Raw genomic sequence first — 13953 nt, forward strand, 5'->3', positions numbered from 1 at the left:
CGAAACGTCGCCTCTCGTGTTGGCACCCGGGACCGAGGGCGCGTTGAAATTCGCGTTACAACTCAAGGAACATTCGGATGATGGCGATCCCGCACCGAGAACGCGTGCGCCTCCGGTGCCCACGCCTACGAAGAATTCGAACGCGCGCGGTAGCGGTCGTGGAATGAAGACGTTGCGCGCGGAAGCGCCCCCGTCGACATCCGCGGCGGCGCGGCAAAGGCAACCGACAGCGGCACCGCCCGCGACGCAACCCAATCGCGCGTCGGACGTCGCTGCCTCAACAAACGGAAACATTACGAACGAACAGATCGACGCTATCGTGCGCGTCATCCGCACGCACTCGAGCGGGCTCGCGGGACGTCGTATGGAGAGCACGATTCGAAATTTGAGCGCCGAATGGACGCGAATGGCCAGCGCGCACGAAACGATTCTCGAAGAGTTCTCCGTGCTCGAAGACCAACTTTTAGCTGCGCAAACTCGTGAAGACGAGGCGGTGCAATATGCCGAACAAGTCGCCGCTGATCTCGCGGTGACTTCGAGGTGGTGCGAGACGCTCGAAGCGGAGCAAGCGAGCGCAAAAGCGCTCGCGGAAAAGGCGGCGAAGGATGCGGCGCGAGTAGCTGAAACGCGTGCCGTGGAGTTGGAGAATCGCATCAAGGAATTAGAACTAGAGCTTTTGCGTAATTCTGTGCCGGAAATGGAGCGTACGCGAGATGAAGCGGAGAAAGCAGCGCGAGAGGCGCGCGAAAAGTATCAAGAAGCGCACGATCAACGCGAGAGCGCTTTGGAGGCGCTGGAGAACGAAACCGCCGCCAAGCGAGAGTTGATGGAGCAAGTCGCCACCTTACAGCGTCAATTGGAAGATGTGGAACGTGTCCGCGCGAACGATCGGGCGGAAATCGATCGTACTCGCGAAGAGCTACGTGCTCGATACCAAGCGGAGAAAGACTCGCAAGATCGCTTCGCCAAGGCACAGAGAGAACACGAATTGGAGCTGAAGACGGCGCGCGAAGCAGTCGCAGAACGCGAGGATCAGTTGATTAAAATGCGTCGTGATCGCGACGACGTGCTGCACAAGCTACATCTCAAAGAAGAGGAAGTCGTCGAGGCGCGAGCAAACATGCGCGCGAGTTTATTAAACGTCGAGGCGCTGCAGACGGCGACAAATGAAGCCAAAGAGACGCGGCAAGCTTCAAACAAGGAACTCGAAGACCTCAGGTTATGCAACTCCGACTTGCTCGTTCAAGTCAAGCACGCAAAGCGAGAGCTCGAAGACACATCGGTGGCCCTGAACAAACTGACAGAGAAATTACAAGACCTCGAGGACGGATCGGAGAGTGCGATTCGCAAACGCCGAGAAGCTGAGGATGAGATTCACGATCTCAAGCACTCCATAATCGATCTCGAAGCCAAGAACAAGGCACTTGAAATGGACCGCGAGGTGGCTTATCAAGCCGCCGACGTGGCGCGCACGGAGAACGCGAAGGTTTCGGCGTCTGTTTTGGATCTGACTGAGGAAGTCGCGCGACTCAAATCCGCCCTCGTTGCGGCTCAAGATTCCACGCGCGCGCTTCTCGATGAAGAAGCCGCGCGGTTACAACGACTCGCGCCAACGGTTCAAGATAGCGATTACGTCAGTCCGGCGTGGTTACATGATAATAGCTGGCAGCAGCCGAGCGTAACGCTTGTATCGTCGTCCTCGTAGGCTCGTAGGCGCGTTTGTAAAGATTTGAACCGTCACCGAGACAGAGACAGAGACGACACGAGACGACGCGGTGCGCACAGTGACGCGCGTGACGAAACAGCGCGTCAACCTTCCGAGAGACATAACGAATAGTCCGATACTCGAGCGCGCGAGATGTCGTCACGCGGTGGGCGTCAAGACACCGCGAGGGAAGCGCACGTGGAGGACGTTGCGCGAGTTTTCTCGAGCGCTTACGCAGGGAAAAACACAGTTGGCTTTTGCACGTTCGATCGAGACGCGAACGCGTTCTCGTTGGCGCAGGCGATCGTGAGAGATGATGACGAGGATGTGCTGAAGCTATTCTTTCGTACGAGTGGTGCGGACGTCGTGTATTGTTCGAGTGAGTTCAAAGCCGCAATCGAGAAGATGAGCGACGCGCGCGCGACTACGATTGTGGGAATGCCACGAAGGGAGTTTGGAAACTCAATCGACGCCATGGAAAAGCTACGCGACGTTGGGAAGTTTGAGAGTCGCGGAGATTTGGCTTCGGTGATAGAGTTGCACGACAACGAAGACGCGGTCATCGCCGCGGGCGGTCTGATCGGCGCCTTGCGGCGAAACGAAGGTCTGAACTTGCAATTGAAGACGTTCCCGGCAAACGTACAAGAGTTCAACGTCGCAAACTACCTCAGCATTGATATCGAATCGCTATGCGCGATTGGCGTGTTCGTTCCGGAAGAGTTCCGCGAAAATCAGTTCACAAAAGACATGTTTCAAATCTTTCGTGAAGCCTGCGGAACGTCGAGCGGAAGGAAGCTTCTCGAGCTTTGGTTCAAGCGCCCAATCTTGAACATGGACGTGTTGCAAGAGCGCCGCGACGCGGTTGAGCATTTCGTCAAGTCTGGATGCCTGAACGCATTGCGCAAACGCATGACGCCCACGATCGACGCGCATCGTCTACTGTCCGCGATGTCATCCAATGACGCACGAGTGGTGCTACAAACGAAGAGCGACTGGACAAAAATCACAAAATACCTCGGCGCAGTCTCGTCTTTGTACGATTTCTGCGTAGACGCGTATTTTGATGAAGGTTTGAACGAGCCATCAGCCACTACACCGACCGCAATACGAGACTTCATGGCCTGTGTGATGTATCGCTTGCCCAAGCTCCGAGCAATCGTCGATCGCGTCATATGCGTAGAAGAGATTTACCCCTTGACTGAACACGAATCTGCGGTGTATACGTCGTACGTGCGCTCGGGCGTGTGTCAAGAGCTAGACGAATTACGATCGGTGTATCATGGACTGCCGGACCTACTGAAACATGTGCTGGACGCCGAGCTAACAAAGGTGCCAAACTTTCTTAGGCGCGCGAACGACGTCTGTGAGAAACTAGCAATCTGCTACCTCCCGCAAACGGGTTACCTGTTGAAGATCGACGATGAAACCGTGCCCGACGCACTATTGGAAGAAATGGATTGGAAGTACGTGTTCGGCGACGCTACGACAAGCTATTACGAGTTTGCCGCCGGATTATGCCTAGCGAACGAGCTCGGCGATGTGTTGCATTCCATCGTCGACTTGCAAGAATCCATATTGCGAGAGCTTCGAGAGGAAATTCTGGCACACGCATCGTTGATGCGCGATATCTCACGATGCGTGAGCGAAATCGACGTTCTACTAGCATTCGCGGACATTGCCGTCAATTACAACATGTGTCGGCCGACCCTGCGCGACGACGACGCGTTCGAAGTCGCCGGCGCGAGGCACCCACTCTACGAATCCTTCATCGAAGGGGAATTCATTGGCAACGACGTTCACATGCCGACAGATCGCGACCGCGTCATCGTCCTTACCGGGCCTAATGGCAGTGGTAAGACTGTGATGATGCAAACGATTGGTCTTATCACGTATCTGGCGCACTGCGGATCGTTCGTTCCAGCCACTCGCGCCGTCATCGGCTTGACGGATCGCATATATACAGCGATGACTGCGCTCCGCGAAGATGCCGAGCGCAAGACAAGAGTCCCTGAGAGTGGTTTCACATACGCGCTGCATCAGGTGGCGCGCATGATTAACAACGCGACTAGACGTTCTTTATGTCTGCTGGATGAGTTCGGCATCCAGACCCAATCCACCGACGGCGCGGCGCTCTTAGCCGCCATCGTCGAACATTTCGGGAAGCGAAAGCATCCACCGCGTGTACTCTTCACGACACACTTTCGCGAGGTGTGTGATCCCACGATCGTCGGCCCGATCCCACACATGGTCGCACACTGGTGCATGCGCGCCATGGTAAATCCATCGGCCACCGACGATGACGACGTGCACGAAGTCGAGATGCTCTTCAAACTCGAACGCGGCGTCGCCGATTCCAGCTTCGCGCTTAGTGCGTGCAAGCGCGTCGGTTTTCCCGACGAATTCATGGACCGCTTGAAATACATCATTCAGCGCGAAAAACGCGCGCGGGCGGGCGAAGACGTTCCTCCGCTCGATCCTTGGGCCGACCCCAAACAGGACGCCAAGCAAGAGGTTTACAAAGCCATCTGGGAGCGCTTCGAGCGCGCTCGAGCCGACCCCACCGACGCGGCGATGGAAGATTTCTTGGCCTTTTTCGACTCGCTCGCGCTCGACAAATACGGCGTGCCCATCGTTTGACGACGCGTCGCGGATTAGAAACGTTGAAATGAAACTCGCGACGCGCGCTCGGCGACTGTAAAGCTCACCGCGCTGGAGGATCGCACAATTTCGTCAAACGAGCGCGCGCACGCGCGCCACGCGACCCACGAACGCGCGAAGCCCGCAAATATGATGCTCGTGAACACCAGCGCCTTCGCCGTCCCTCGTCTGGCGCGCGCGGCGCGTCGGTCGTCGACGAACGCGCGCGATGCGACGCGTGTGACGATTCCTCGCGCGCGCGGTGAATTCAGCGCGGCGACGACGAAACGCGGCGCTGTGAGGCAGACGATCTCGAGTCGGGCCGCGGTTAAGGCGCGCGCGGCGTCGAGCGAGGACGACGCGGTTGATAAGAAGGAGGGAAGCGATGAGGCGGTGGCGAACATTTCGCGAAAGGTGGCGCGAACGGCGCGCGCGTGCAAATCCCTCGGACGCTGGTCGTTTTGGTCCCAGCTCGTGCTGACCACTGTCGCGGCGGTGATCGTGGTGTTTTCGTTTCTGTACAAGGGTTTGACCAAGAGCACGGATGCTGGGTTGTATTTTATCCTGTTCGGCTTGGTCGCGGGGTACTTTACGACAGTTTGGTCGCTGGGCGTCGTGCGATTGGGCGATAAGCTTCGCAAGGGGTCGAAGGATCTGGATTTAGTGCCTCCGCGCACGGATGTCATTCGAACTCTCAGCACAGGGCTCACGGTGAACGTCATCGGACTCGGGGCGACCATCGTCGGGTTGCAAGCCACGACGGGGATGTTGTTCGCCAAGACGCTCACGGCGGCGGCGCAAATGCCCATGTACGGTGCTCCAGTCGTCGGCACGGGCGTGGCGTTGGACATTTTCTTGGTGCAAGCTGCGTCGAACGCCATGCTCGGGCACTGGTTCGGCTTGGCGACAAGCTTGTGGCTTCTCCGTACGGTTAACTTGCCTTCGCCGCCGCCGAAGTAGTTTGCCTCCTTTTGTAATAAGAATACTCAAGCCAGCTTTTTATCATGAAGTGCTGGATGTGTGATTAAACGGTCAAATAATTCGCGCGCGCGCGTGCTAGATGATTAGTAGAAATGTTTAGAATTGTAGCCAAGGGTGCTCGAGCATTTGCTCGGCGCTCGCTCTCTTCGATGGATTGAAATCGAGCATGGGCGAGAGAAAGTCGCTCAACTCCTTCGAGTCTGTTTCACTCATGTTGTACTTCTCCATCAACACCCGTTCGCACGGCCAAAACTTGAGCGAGCGGATGTGTCGAAGTTCACCATTACGGTTGAAGAACTCTTTGCTGTATTTGCCCGATAACGCAAGATGTTTGGGCATGCGTCCGATGAGCTCCATCATGAGCGCCAGGTGGTCCTCGTCGCGATCGTAGTCCTTCCCACTTCTGGGGTCGAACAACACGTCCCCGGTGGCGAGCTCGAAAACGATGCACGCGAGACTCCATATATCAGCGCTCGTGTCATACTTCGCACCGAGGATGACCTCGGGCGAGCGATATTGTCTCGTCTGAATGTCTTGCGTGAACTGGCGATCGACCCAGCACGCGTTACCCAAATCACAAATTTTCGCGTCAAGATTCTTCAGCGTGTTGTACGGAAGTAAGTCAACGCAGTCACCGTCGTCGTCATCATCGTCATCGTCGTTGTCGTCGTCGTCGTCGCTCTCTTCTTCCGTATCGTCTTTGTCCTCTTCCATTTCGTCCGCGCGCTCGCCAGTCTCCGCGCTTCCGTTCGTCGCCGCCTTCTTCCTGAGCTTCTTCTTCAGTTTCTTCTTTTGATTCTTCGTCAGTTCCGCCGTTGAATCACCGTTCGCTCCCGCGCCAACGTCCAAGGCCTCAATCTGGGATTCAATCGTCGGCTTCGCTTCGTCCTCGGTCGCCTTTTTCTTGCTCGACTTGCCGCGTTTCTTCCTCCTTCGCTTCTTCTCCGGAAGCTTGAAAGTCAAGAGCACGTTCTCGGGCTTCAAATCGGTGTGAATTATATTCTTCTTTCCGTGCAAATACCTCAATCCCTTCAACATCGCCCTCGTCAGCGCCTTCACTCCCAACAACGGCACCCCCAAGTACTCGTACCGCTTGATCAGCGTCAACAAGTTATCCCCCAACACGTCGAACACCATGCACACGTGCGTCCCATTCGGTCCTTCGTGCGTGAAACTATCGTACAAGCACACAACATTCGTCGCTTCGTCGCCGTCTCCCGTGTCTCCCTCCTTCACTTGTTTCAATATCTCAATCTCGTCCCGCGCCGCCTCGGTGTAACTCCCGCTGCTCTTCTGAATTTTCAGCGCTCGCAGCGTCTTCACCGCGCCGTCTTCGCCCGACGCGCCGCGCGCGCGCGCGTCCTCGACGAGCCAACACGTGGAGAAGTGTCCCCAGCCCAGCTTTTTCACGACGACGTAGCGGTCGTCGTTGTATCGCTCGCCGATCGACACGGGATGGTAGCCGCCGCGCTTGTACCCGTCGGTGCCTTCGTCCTCGTCGGACGACGACGCCGAGCGCGAGTCGACGTCGTCGACGTCGCGCGCGTCGCTCGAGGACGTGTCGCTCGACGATCGCGTCATCGCGCGCGACGAACTGCGACACGAGAGTGGGAATCAAATCAAGATGCGAATCGGCGAGCGGCGAACCGGCGACGCGACGCGAGACGACGCGCCGACGCGCCGACGCGACGACGCGTCTCGCGGCGCTCACGCGAAGACTAACAAAACTAAGGCTAACGATACACCGAGCGCGGACGCGGCGACGGCGCGGGCGTCGCGAAAGGCGCGCGCGGACGGCGCGCCGACGTAGTTGCAGACGCAGTGACACGCCGTCGCCGCGGATAACGACTCGCGGCGCAAGAAGACGCGACACGCCGCGAGCCCGAAGGCGAACGTGAACGCGAACTGCGTCGCCGACGCGCGAAGCGCGGTTCGAGCGTCGGCGCCCTTGGCGCGCATGCCGAAATAATGATGCGCGTGCGCCGCGCCGAAGAGCGCGCTCGAGAGCGCGCTCGCGCTCGCCGCGCTCGCCCCCGATCGCATCAGCGTCGCCAGCGCGCACGCCCTGAAGCACCACTCCTCGCACAGCGGCGCGTGCGCGTAATCCCTGAACGCCGCGAGCGTCGTCCGCCTCGTCCGTCGTCCGTCTCGTCGTCCTTCTCTCGCGCGCGCCGCCGTCTCGCCGAGCGTCGCCGCGAGCGCCACGCTCATCCCGTACGCCACCGCTCGCGCCTCCCCTAACGGCGGCGCGAGCCCGAGCGTTCGACGCCAAGCGTCGAGCGTCATCGTTTCGTCGCTCGCGACGCGCGCGGGCGCCCACGCGAGCGCGCACACGACGCTCAGCGACGCAAAGCGCCGTTTCATGACCCGCGCGTCGTCTCGGTCGTCGTCGATCGCCGTCGTCGCGAACAGCGCCGCGACGTACGCGAGCGCGAGCGCGCACGCGCACGCGACGCCCAGCGCGCGCATGACGCGCCGCGCGCGCGCGCGAGTGACGAGTGACGCGATTCATCACGTTCGTCATCACTTCGCGGCGCGTCATGGCGCGCGACGACGCCGATTCGTGGTCCTACGCCCTGGACTGCGCGACGACGAGCGTGAAATCCTTCACCGCGTGCCTGCAGGCGATCAAGCTGAGCAAGCGATGCCGCGCGCGCGTCCGCGCGGACGCGCGAGGCGTGACGTTCGCGACGATGGATGAATCGAAGAGCTGCGGGGCGAGCGTAAACTTTCGCGCGGAGACGTTCGCGCGGTACGCGTGCGATGAGACGTGCGCGGCGCTGGTCGGAGGACGAGCGCAGCGCGGCGGCGCGCGCGCGGTGGCGTTCGACGTGAACCTCGGGGCGCTGATCGACGCGCTGGGGGCGTTCGGCCGGGGCGACGGCGAGTTGGTCGCGCGGTGGCCGAATCGAGAGGGAATGCTGACGCTCGAGCTGGAGAGCGCCAAGGGACAGGGGGGGGAGAGAGAATTGAGACAGTGCGTGTACGCGGAGATCGCGCCGGAGATGGTGCCGGAGGACGAGGAACGAGGGGAGGAGGTGAGTTTTAGGGACGAGGCGAACGCGTTCATGCTGCCGACGGCGACGCTCAAGGAAATCGTGGACGATTTGGAGTGGCCGAACGGGGACGTTTTGTTGGAGTGTGACGTGGACATGCTGAAGTTTAGCGCGCATGGGGCGGAAATAGGTGATCTAGCCGTGGACGTGGACGTCGGGGCGACCGGGAGGTTGACCGAGTTCTCGTGCGCGCAGCCGAGCGCGTCGAGGTACAAGTATCGATTCCTGAAGAGCGCGACGGCGGTGGGCGGGAGTTTCCTCGGCGGTGGGGGCGCGGGCGCAGGTGGCGGTGGAGGCGATGACACGGTGACGATGACGCGCGTGTCCATATCAAACGTTGGATTTTTGAAAATCGTCCACCTGTTGCACCTGAGTCGCGGCCAAGTGTCGTTCGGCGCCGAGGGCGGTTTGAACGCGTTCATGGTGCCCGTGACGTACATTTTGCACCCGATCGAGGCCGACGCGGATGAATACGCGGATGAGGAGTGATGAAATGTATGACTGTCGATTGTTTGAGAAGACGCGATGCGTCGAGTAGAGGGAAACGTTTGTTAAAAATATCAACGCAAAGCCGAGGCGAGAAGCACCCACGGGAGCTGACACGCGACGCAAGTAGCCATCACCACACATCCGCGCACTCGCGCATTTCGCAGAGCCCGTCTTACGCGAACCACAGAGTCGTCTGCGACGCAGGCTTCGTCTCTATCTCGATCGTACCACGCGATGACGGCGATATCATCTATGTTTTGTGTCAACGCAACGACGCGACCGAGGGCGTCCACAAATGGCTCGCGCGCAAAGTTCATAGACGCGTACGATAGGACGAGAAGCAACGCGCGCTGAATCCAATCGTGCGCGTAACGCTCGACAGCACACGTGGTTTCGATCGCGTGCGCGCGAAGGAGGTCGTCGATGGGACCGACGCACGAGGTCGCCGCTGAACACGTCGGCGGCTGGCATTCGGACGCGGCGCCGCCGTCGTCGAGTTTGAACGATTCAAGTGCGCACGACTGCGCCGCGCGCGCGTGCGTTTGAAAGATCTCGCTCTCATCGCCGTGAATCACATCCACGCACGCATCGATGGCGAGTAATGTTTCACGTGAAGCGTCCAGCGTGGTTTCTAGGCGATGTCGCTCGACGTCGGCTACGTTGAATCGCTCTGCCGTCGCCACGCGCCGCGCGTCGCACGTTTTCGTGAAGTTGTACGCCAAGTACGAGTCGAACGCCAACGCTCGTGTGCGCGGTGCGGTATTGACGTAAGAGTGCGCGAATACGAAGGCGTAATCGGCCGCCAAAGTACCGTTTCTACTTTCCACGCATCCCTTCACATACGAGCGATGGGTTTGGCGATACACGTGCAGCGAAGCGACGGTGATGGCGATGAAGATGGTGAAGCGCACGAAGGCGACCATGGCCGGATCGGCAACGAATCTTGCAAACTGCTCAAGAGAACTTATTTTGCGCTCGCCGGCGTCGCGGTCGCCATCGATCAAGTTGAGCGGCTCGAGCTCGAGCGCGCCGTAAGATAAATGTTTGGACACCACGGAGACACATCGAATGACGCGGTACGTCAGATCAATGTTTACCAAACCAGCGAATGCAAACTCGGCGATTGAGAAAAACCCGTGAATGTGTACACCACGAAACGTGATGTTGAAGAAATCGAAATCATCTGCGTCGGGCGCAACGTCAGGTGAAGAGAAATTTGTCGTCGTCAAGTACATCACGGCGGCCGCGCTTTGGTTCAAACCAAAACGCACAAAGTCAGACGTCTGCGCCGATGAAGCGTTCGTTGATTCTACGAACAAGTCAGATCGTTCTCGAATCGCTTGGAGGGTTTCTTCACCGAATTGCGTCGAGTTGTCTGTTGTAGAGCCATCCGAGCTCTCAAACGGCGGCGGGTCATAATCACTCAAGAGCGAAGGAATGCCCAGATCGACACCGATGTCCACAGAAGTGGCTTCAGTGAGAGCATTATTTATTGTTGAACCCGCAATCGTCGCTGAAGCAGACATTAGTGTCGTGAAGTCGTCTGAGAGCCCGTCAAACCCGCCTATTGGTAAATCCGGCGACAGCCATTGAAAATCTGGCACCGAGACGACGGGCGCGTTTGGAAGTGATATCAGGGGCGTATTCGGGAGGTTCAAGCCGTGCGAGTCTTCAAGCGACTGAATCACCGGTCTCACATTCGTTTCAAAATCATCAAACCACGTGAGAACGTTTTCAAACGTTGCATCAACGTTTATGGCGTACGCTGCCATTTCGTCTGCGATTTCGCCTACTTCGGACATCATGAGCGCCAGTGAGGCGTTGACGACGTTCGTGCGCATCGTGTCTACAGCTGTACTCACACCGTACGAAAACGCATTTAATCCAGTCCCCACGCTCGAGTTGAAGTCTTGAATCGCCTCGATCGATCTATCATGGATGGCCGCGTATCCCGATTCGGCGAATCGCTTCACATCGAGCGATACGTTTTGCAAGCGTTCTGACTTATTGTCCATGTACTCGAGGTCATACTTTGAACGGGCGTCAATATTCGTCAACAGAAGTGCGACTGAACGCTCAATATCACTCGTGTACGATTCGCTGGATGAATGATACCTCGCCATCGTCTCTCGGGCACCGCTTTCGTTCATCGCGAGCAACACCGAGCGCTTAGGAGCGGTGGTCGCGCTCGCATTCAAGCATCTCTCATTCCAGAATGTCGATGAATTCGCAACGTACGCCGGCTTGAGCTTAGCCGAGAGATTGCTCAAAGCGCGTTCGCACCGTCGAATCTTACGTCGTAGCGCGCGAAGCTTTGCGTCGTTTGCGCCGCCGACGACTTCAGCCGCCGAGCGTCGCGTCTCCGCGTCTTCGCGAGCGCGACGCGCGCATCCGTCGCGAACACGGTGCACACACGCATCATACCACGCACGCTCACGCGTCACCTCTTCTTGCGCTCCGCGCCACCGCACCGCCGCCTCTTCGAATGTCACCTTTGTATTCCCTCGAGCAAAGTCCGCGACGCGTTTCGCCGACTCGAGCGAGGCGGCCCAAATCGTCGCCGCCGACGTCGCCGCCATGACCACTCGACGCACGCGCTCCGCGCGCACCCGCTCGCGCCGTCGCATCTCTCGCTTCCACACGACATCTTCCGCGCGCCGCATTCATCTCGCGCGCCGCATTCTATTTTCGTCCTCGTCCGCGGCGTCGCCCGCCCGTCGTCGGTTGTTAAGTCATGTTCAAATGCCACCCATTGTCAGAAGCCGAAGCGGCATCGCGGGCCCCTGGACGCGCGCGCGACTCGCGATGCCCGACGAACGCGCGACGGAGACGCAAAAACACCCCCGCATCGGCGTCGGCGTCATCATCCGTCGCGAAGACGGCCGCATCGTCGTCGGTCGTCGTCGCGGCTCGCACGGTTTGGGACAGCTCGCGCTGCCCGGTGGCGCTTTAGAGTGGAAAGAATCCATCGCGCAGTGCGCGAGTCGAGAGACGATGGAGGAGACGGGTCTGGACATCGCGCCCGAGGCGTGGATCGCGCCGTTCGCGATGTGCGAGTCCGTGATAGACGAGAACAATCATTGGTTGACGGTGTTCGCGCTCGCCGACGTCGCCGCGGACTGCGAGCCCGCGAACGTCGAACCGCACAAGTGCGAGGGGTGGACGTTCATGTCCATCGGCGACGTGCGCGAGGCGGATAATTTGTTTTTACCGCTTCGGAAGCTCGTGAACGATCGCACGGTGGCGCTCTAGTCGTTCGACGGGACGCGGCGAGAGCGAGCGGGACGCCGCGCCGCGGCGACCGCAGAGTGAGACGCGCGCGGCGCGAGAGTCGTCACCACCGCGCGCGCTCTAGCGCTCGCGCGCACGGTCGCGCGGACCACGATCGTCGAGTGAGCGACGCGCGCGCGGCGAACGAGCCGAGGAGCGAGACGCGTTTGGCGACTTTCATTCGCCATGCCGCCAAAGAAGGTGCTCGGAGAAAAGCGCCTGACCGCGGAGGAGAAGAAGCGCAAGGAAGAAAAGGAGAAGCGCGAGAAGGATAAAGAGCGGAAGGAGCGAAAGGCGCAGCTCGCGGCGGACAGAACGTTCGGTTTGAAGAATAAAAACGTCTCCGCGAAAGTCGCGGCCAAGGTTGATGATTTGAAACGGGACGCGCCGACCAAGGAGGCGGAACGCGCGCGCGCCGAGGCGCGCGCGCGCGAAAAGAAGAAACAGAAGGACGCGGAAGAAGCCGCGAAGCGAGAGTTGGAAATTCTGATGGGGGTACGATCGGCGATACCGGAGCGGAGGAAAGTCGCGGCGGAGGGCGAGGACGCGTTGGCGGGCGAGCTCGAAAGTATGGTCGTCACCGCGGAGCCGAAAAACTTCGTGCGGAAGACTGTCGAGACGCAAAACGAAGCGACAGAGCCGACGAAGGAGCTCACGGAGGAGGAGCGTCGGGAAATCATAGCTAAAATTGAGTTGGAAAAGGCGCGCGTGAAGGAGGCGGAGCTCAAGGCGAAGGTGGACGTGAATCCATTCCACGTCGACGACGAGGGCTGGTACGATTCCGATGAAGATCCGTTCGAGTTGTTGAAGATGGTTGCGGGTAATAAGCGCGCGATCATCATGCCTAAAGGTTACGAAGATCCGGACGAGGACGCCATGGAAACTTGAGCTTCCCGGTACCAGTACACTAAACGAATTGAAACACTACAATACTAATACCTAACCGCCTTACTCTGCGTCTCTCGCTCCTCGCGAAATAGTAAAGCGAGCCTACCAACACCGTACCCATCGACACCGTTCGCTCCGACGAGCGCGCGTGCCCATTCGTCGTGCCCCACTACAGGTTCGCCCGCGAAGCCGTCGACGCTGTGAAACACACGGTCGCCGCGAAAAATGACCGCATCACCGTCGTTCACGACGATTTCGACGCCTAAATCCTGCCCCTCTACCGGTCGGCTTTGCGCGTAGGCATCGTACATCGACCCGCGAGCGGGCGGTTTACCTATAGTCATCCGCGTCGGCCGACCGCCCAGCGAAATCGAGACGACCCAACCGACTCCTCTGTCGAGGTGCGGCGCCATCGTCTCTCGCCGTTTCCCATCTCCCGAAGCCGCCTCGCCGTACACCAGCGCCCAAAAGTGACTCGCCTCGAACGGGTCGTCGTTCGCGAACGCTCGCCGTAGCGCCCCGTCGTCGTCGTCTTTCGTCTTCGCCGTCGCGACGACGCGCGCGCTCAGCTCAAACAAGTCAATCGGCGCTTCGCTCAGCGCGCCGACGTCGCCACCGCACGCGCCGGTGCATCGCTTCAATCCGCACGCGCGCACGCACGCCATCGCGCGCTCGCGCTGCCCTCGCGCGTGCGAGGCGACGATTGTCGGGTGGTCGTTCGCCGCCGCGCGCGCCCAGGCCTCGCGCGAGGCGTACCGCGCGACGGATTCCGTCGCCCGCGCGCGCTCGCGCGCGTCGAGCGCGTCGCGCAGGACGTAACACTCGAACGGCAATCGCTCGAGGCGCGCCATGACGCGCGCGCGCGCGCGCGCCGCGAGGTGACGCTTCGGGACACTTTATCCAACTCGCGTCCTGGACAGCAGACAC

At 59.5% G+C, this 13953-nt stretch overlaps 10 protein-coding genes across 10 annotated transcripts; 6 read left to right on the top strand and 4 right to left on the bottom strand.

Moving 5' to 3' along the window:
- Nucleotides 1-406: 406 nt before the first annotated feature.
- Nucleotides 407-1705, top strand: OSTLU_33522 (predicted protein; the record flags this gene model as incomplete). The annotated part of the gene is made up of 1 exon (XM_001419530.1): nt 407-1705. One exon carries the CDS (start codon nt 407-409, stop codon nt 1703-1705), a length of 1299 nt encoding a protein of 432 aa, XP_001419567.1.
- A 1530-nt stretch (nt 1706-3235) lies between these two features.
- OSTLU_6754 (predicted protein) lies at nt 3236-3862 on the top strand (the record flags this gene model as incomplete). The annotated part of the gene is made up of 1 exon (XM_001419531.1): nt 3236-3862. A coding segment is annotated over one exon (627 nt), but the record flags the coding sequence as incomplete, so codon positions are not given.
- Nucleotides 3863-4744: 882 nt separating this feature from the next.
- OSTLU_6819 (predicted protein) lies at nt 4745-5284 on the top strand (the record flags this gene model as incomplete). The annotated part of the gene is made up of 1 exon (XM_001419532.1): nt 4745-5284. A coding segment is annotated over one exon (540 nt), but the record flags the coding sequence as incomplete, so codon positions are not given.
- Nucleotides 5285-5385: 101 nt separating this feature from the next.
- OSTLU_25047 (predicted protein) lies at nt 5386-6904 on the bottom strand (the record flags this gene model as incomplete). Its single annotated transcript, XM_001419749.1, has 2 exons — nt 5386-5920; nt 6167-6904. 2 exons carry the CDS (start codon nt 6902-6904, stop codon nt 5420-5422), a joined length of 1239 nt encoding a protein of 412 aa, XP_001419786.1. The 3' UTR covers nt 5386-5419.
- Nucleotides 6905-7030: 126 nt separating this feature from the next.
- OSTLU_16795 (predicted protein) lies at nt 7031-7792 on the bottom strand (the record flags this gene model as incomplete). The annotated part of the gene is made up of 1 exon (XM_001419750.1): nt 7031-7792. One exon carries the CDS (start codon nt 7790-7792, stop codon nt 7031-7033), a length of 762 nt encoding a protein of 253 aa, XP_001419787.1.
- A 449-nt stretch (nt 7793-8241) lies between these two features.
- Nucleotides 8242-8868, top strand: OSTLU_33526 (predicted protein; the record flags this gene model as incomplete). The annotated part of the gene is made up of 1 exon (XM_001419533.1): nt 8242-8868. One exon carries the CDS (start codon nt 8242-8244, stop codon nt 8866-8868), a length of 627 nt encoding a protein of 208 aa, XP_001419570.1.
- A 71-nt stretch (nt 8869-8939) lies between these two features.
- On the bottom strand, nt 8940-11447 carry OSTLU_16796 (predicted protein; the record flags this gene model as incomplete). The annotated part of the gene is made up of 1 exon (XM_001419751.1): nt 8940-11447. The coding sequence occupies one exon, from the start codon at nt 11445-11447 to the stop codon at nt 8940-8942; it is 2508 nt and encodes an 835-aa protein (XP_001419788.1).
- Nucleotides 11448-11673: 226 nt separating this feature from the next.
- Nucleotides 11674-12120, top strand: OSTLU_93251 (predicted protein; the record flags this gene model as incomplete). The annotated part of the gene is made up of 1 exon (XM_001419534.1): nt 11674-12120. One exon carries the CDS (start codon nt 11674-11676, stop codon nt 12118-12120), a length of 447 nt encoding a protein of 148 aa, XP_001419571.1.
- A 204-nt stretch (nt 12121-12324) lies between these two features.
- Nucleotides 12325-13026, top strand: OSTLU_16797 (predicted protein; the record flags this gene model as incomplete). Its single annotated transcript, XM_001419535.1, has 1 exon — nt 12325-13026. One exon carries the CDS (start codon nt 12325-12327, stop codon nt 13024-13026), a length of 702 nt encoding a protein of 233 aa, XP_001419572.1.
- Nucleotides 13027-13070: 44 nt separating this feature from the next.
- OSTLU_93252 (predicted protein) lies at nt 13071-13877 on the bottom strand (the record flags this gene model as incomplete). The annotated part of the gene is made up of 1 exon (XM_001419752.1): nt 13071-13877. One exon carries the CDS (start codon nt 13875-13877, stop codon nt 13071-13073), a length of 807 nt encoding a protein of 268 aa, XP_001419789.1.
- Between the last annotated feature and the right edge of the window lie 76 nt (nt 13878-13953).

This window comes from Ostreococcus lucimarinus, chromosome 9 (assembly GCF_000092065.1).
Source record: "Ostreococcus lucimarinus CCE9901 chromosome 9, complete sequence".
NCBI classification, from domain to species: Eukaryota; Viridiplantae; Chlorophyta; class Mamiellophyceae; order Mamiellales; family Bathycoccaceae; genus Ostreococcus; species Ostreococcus sp. 'lucimarinus'.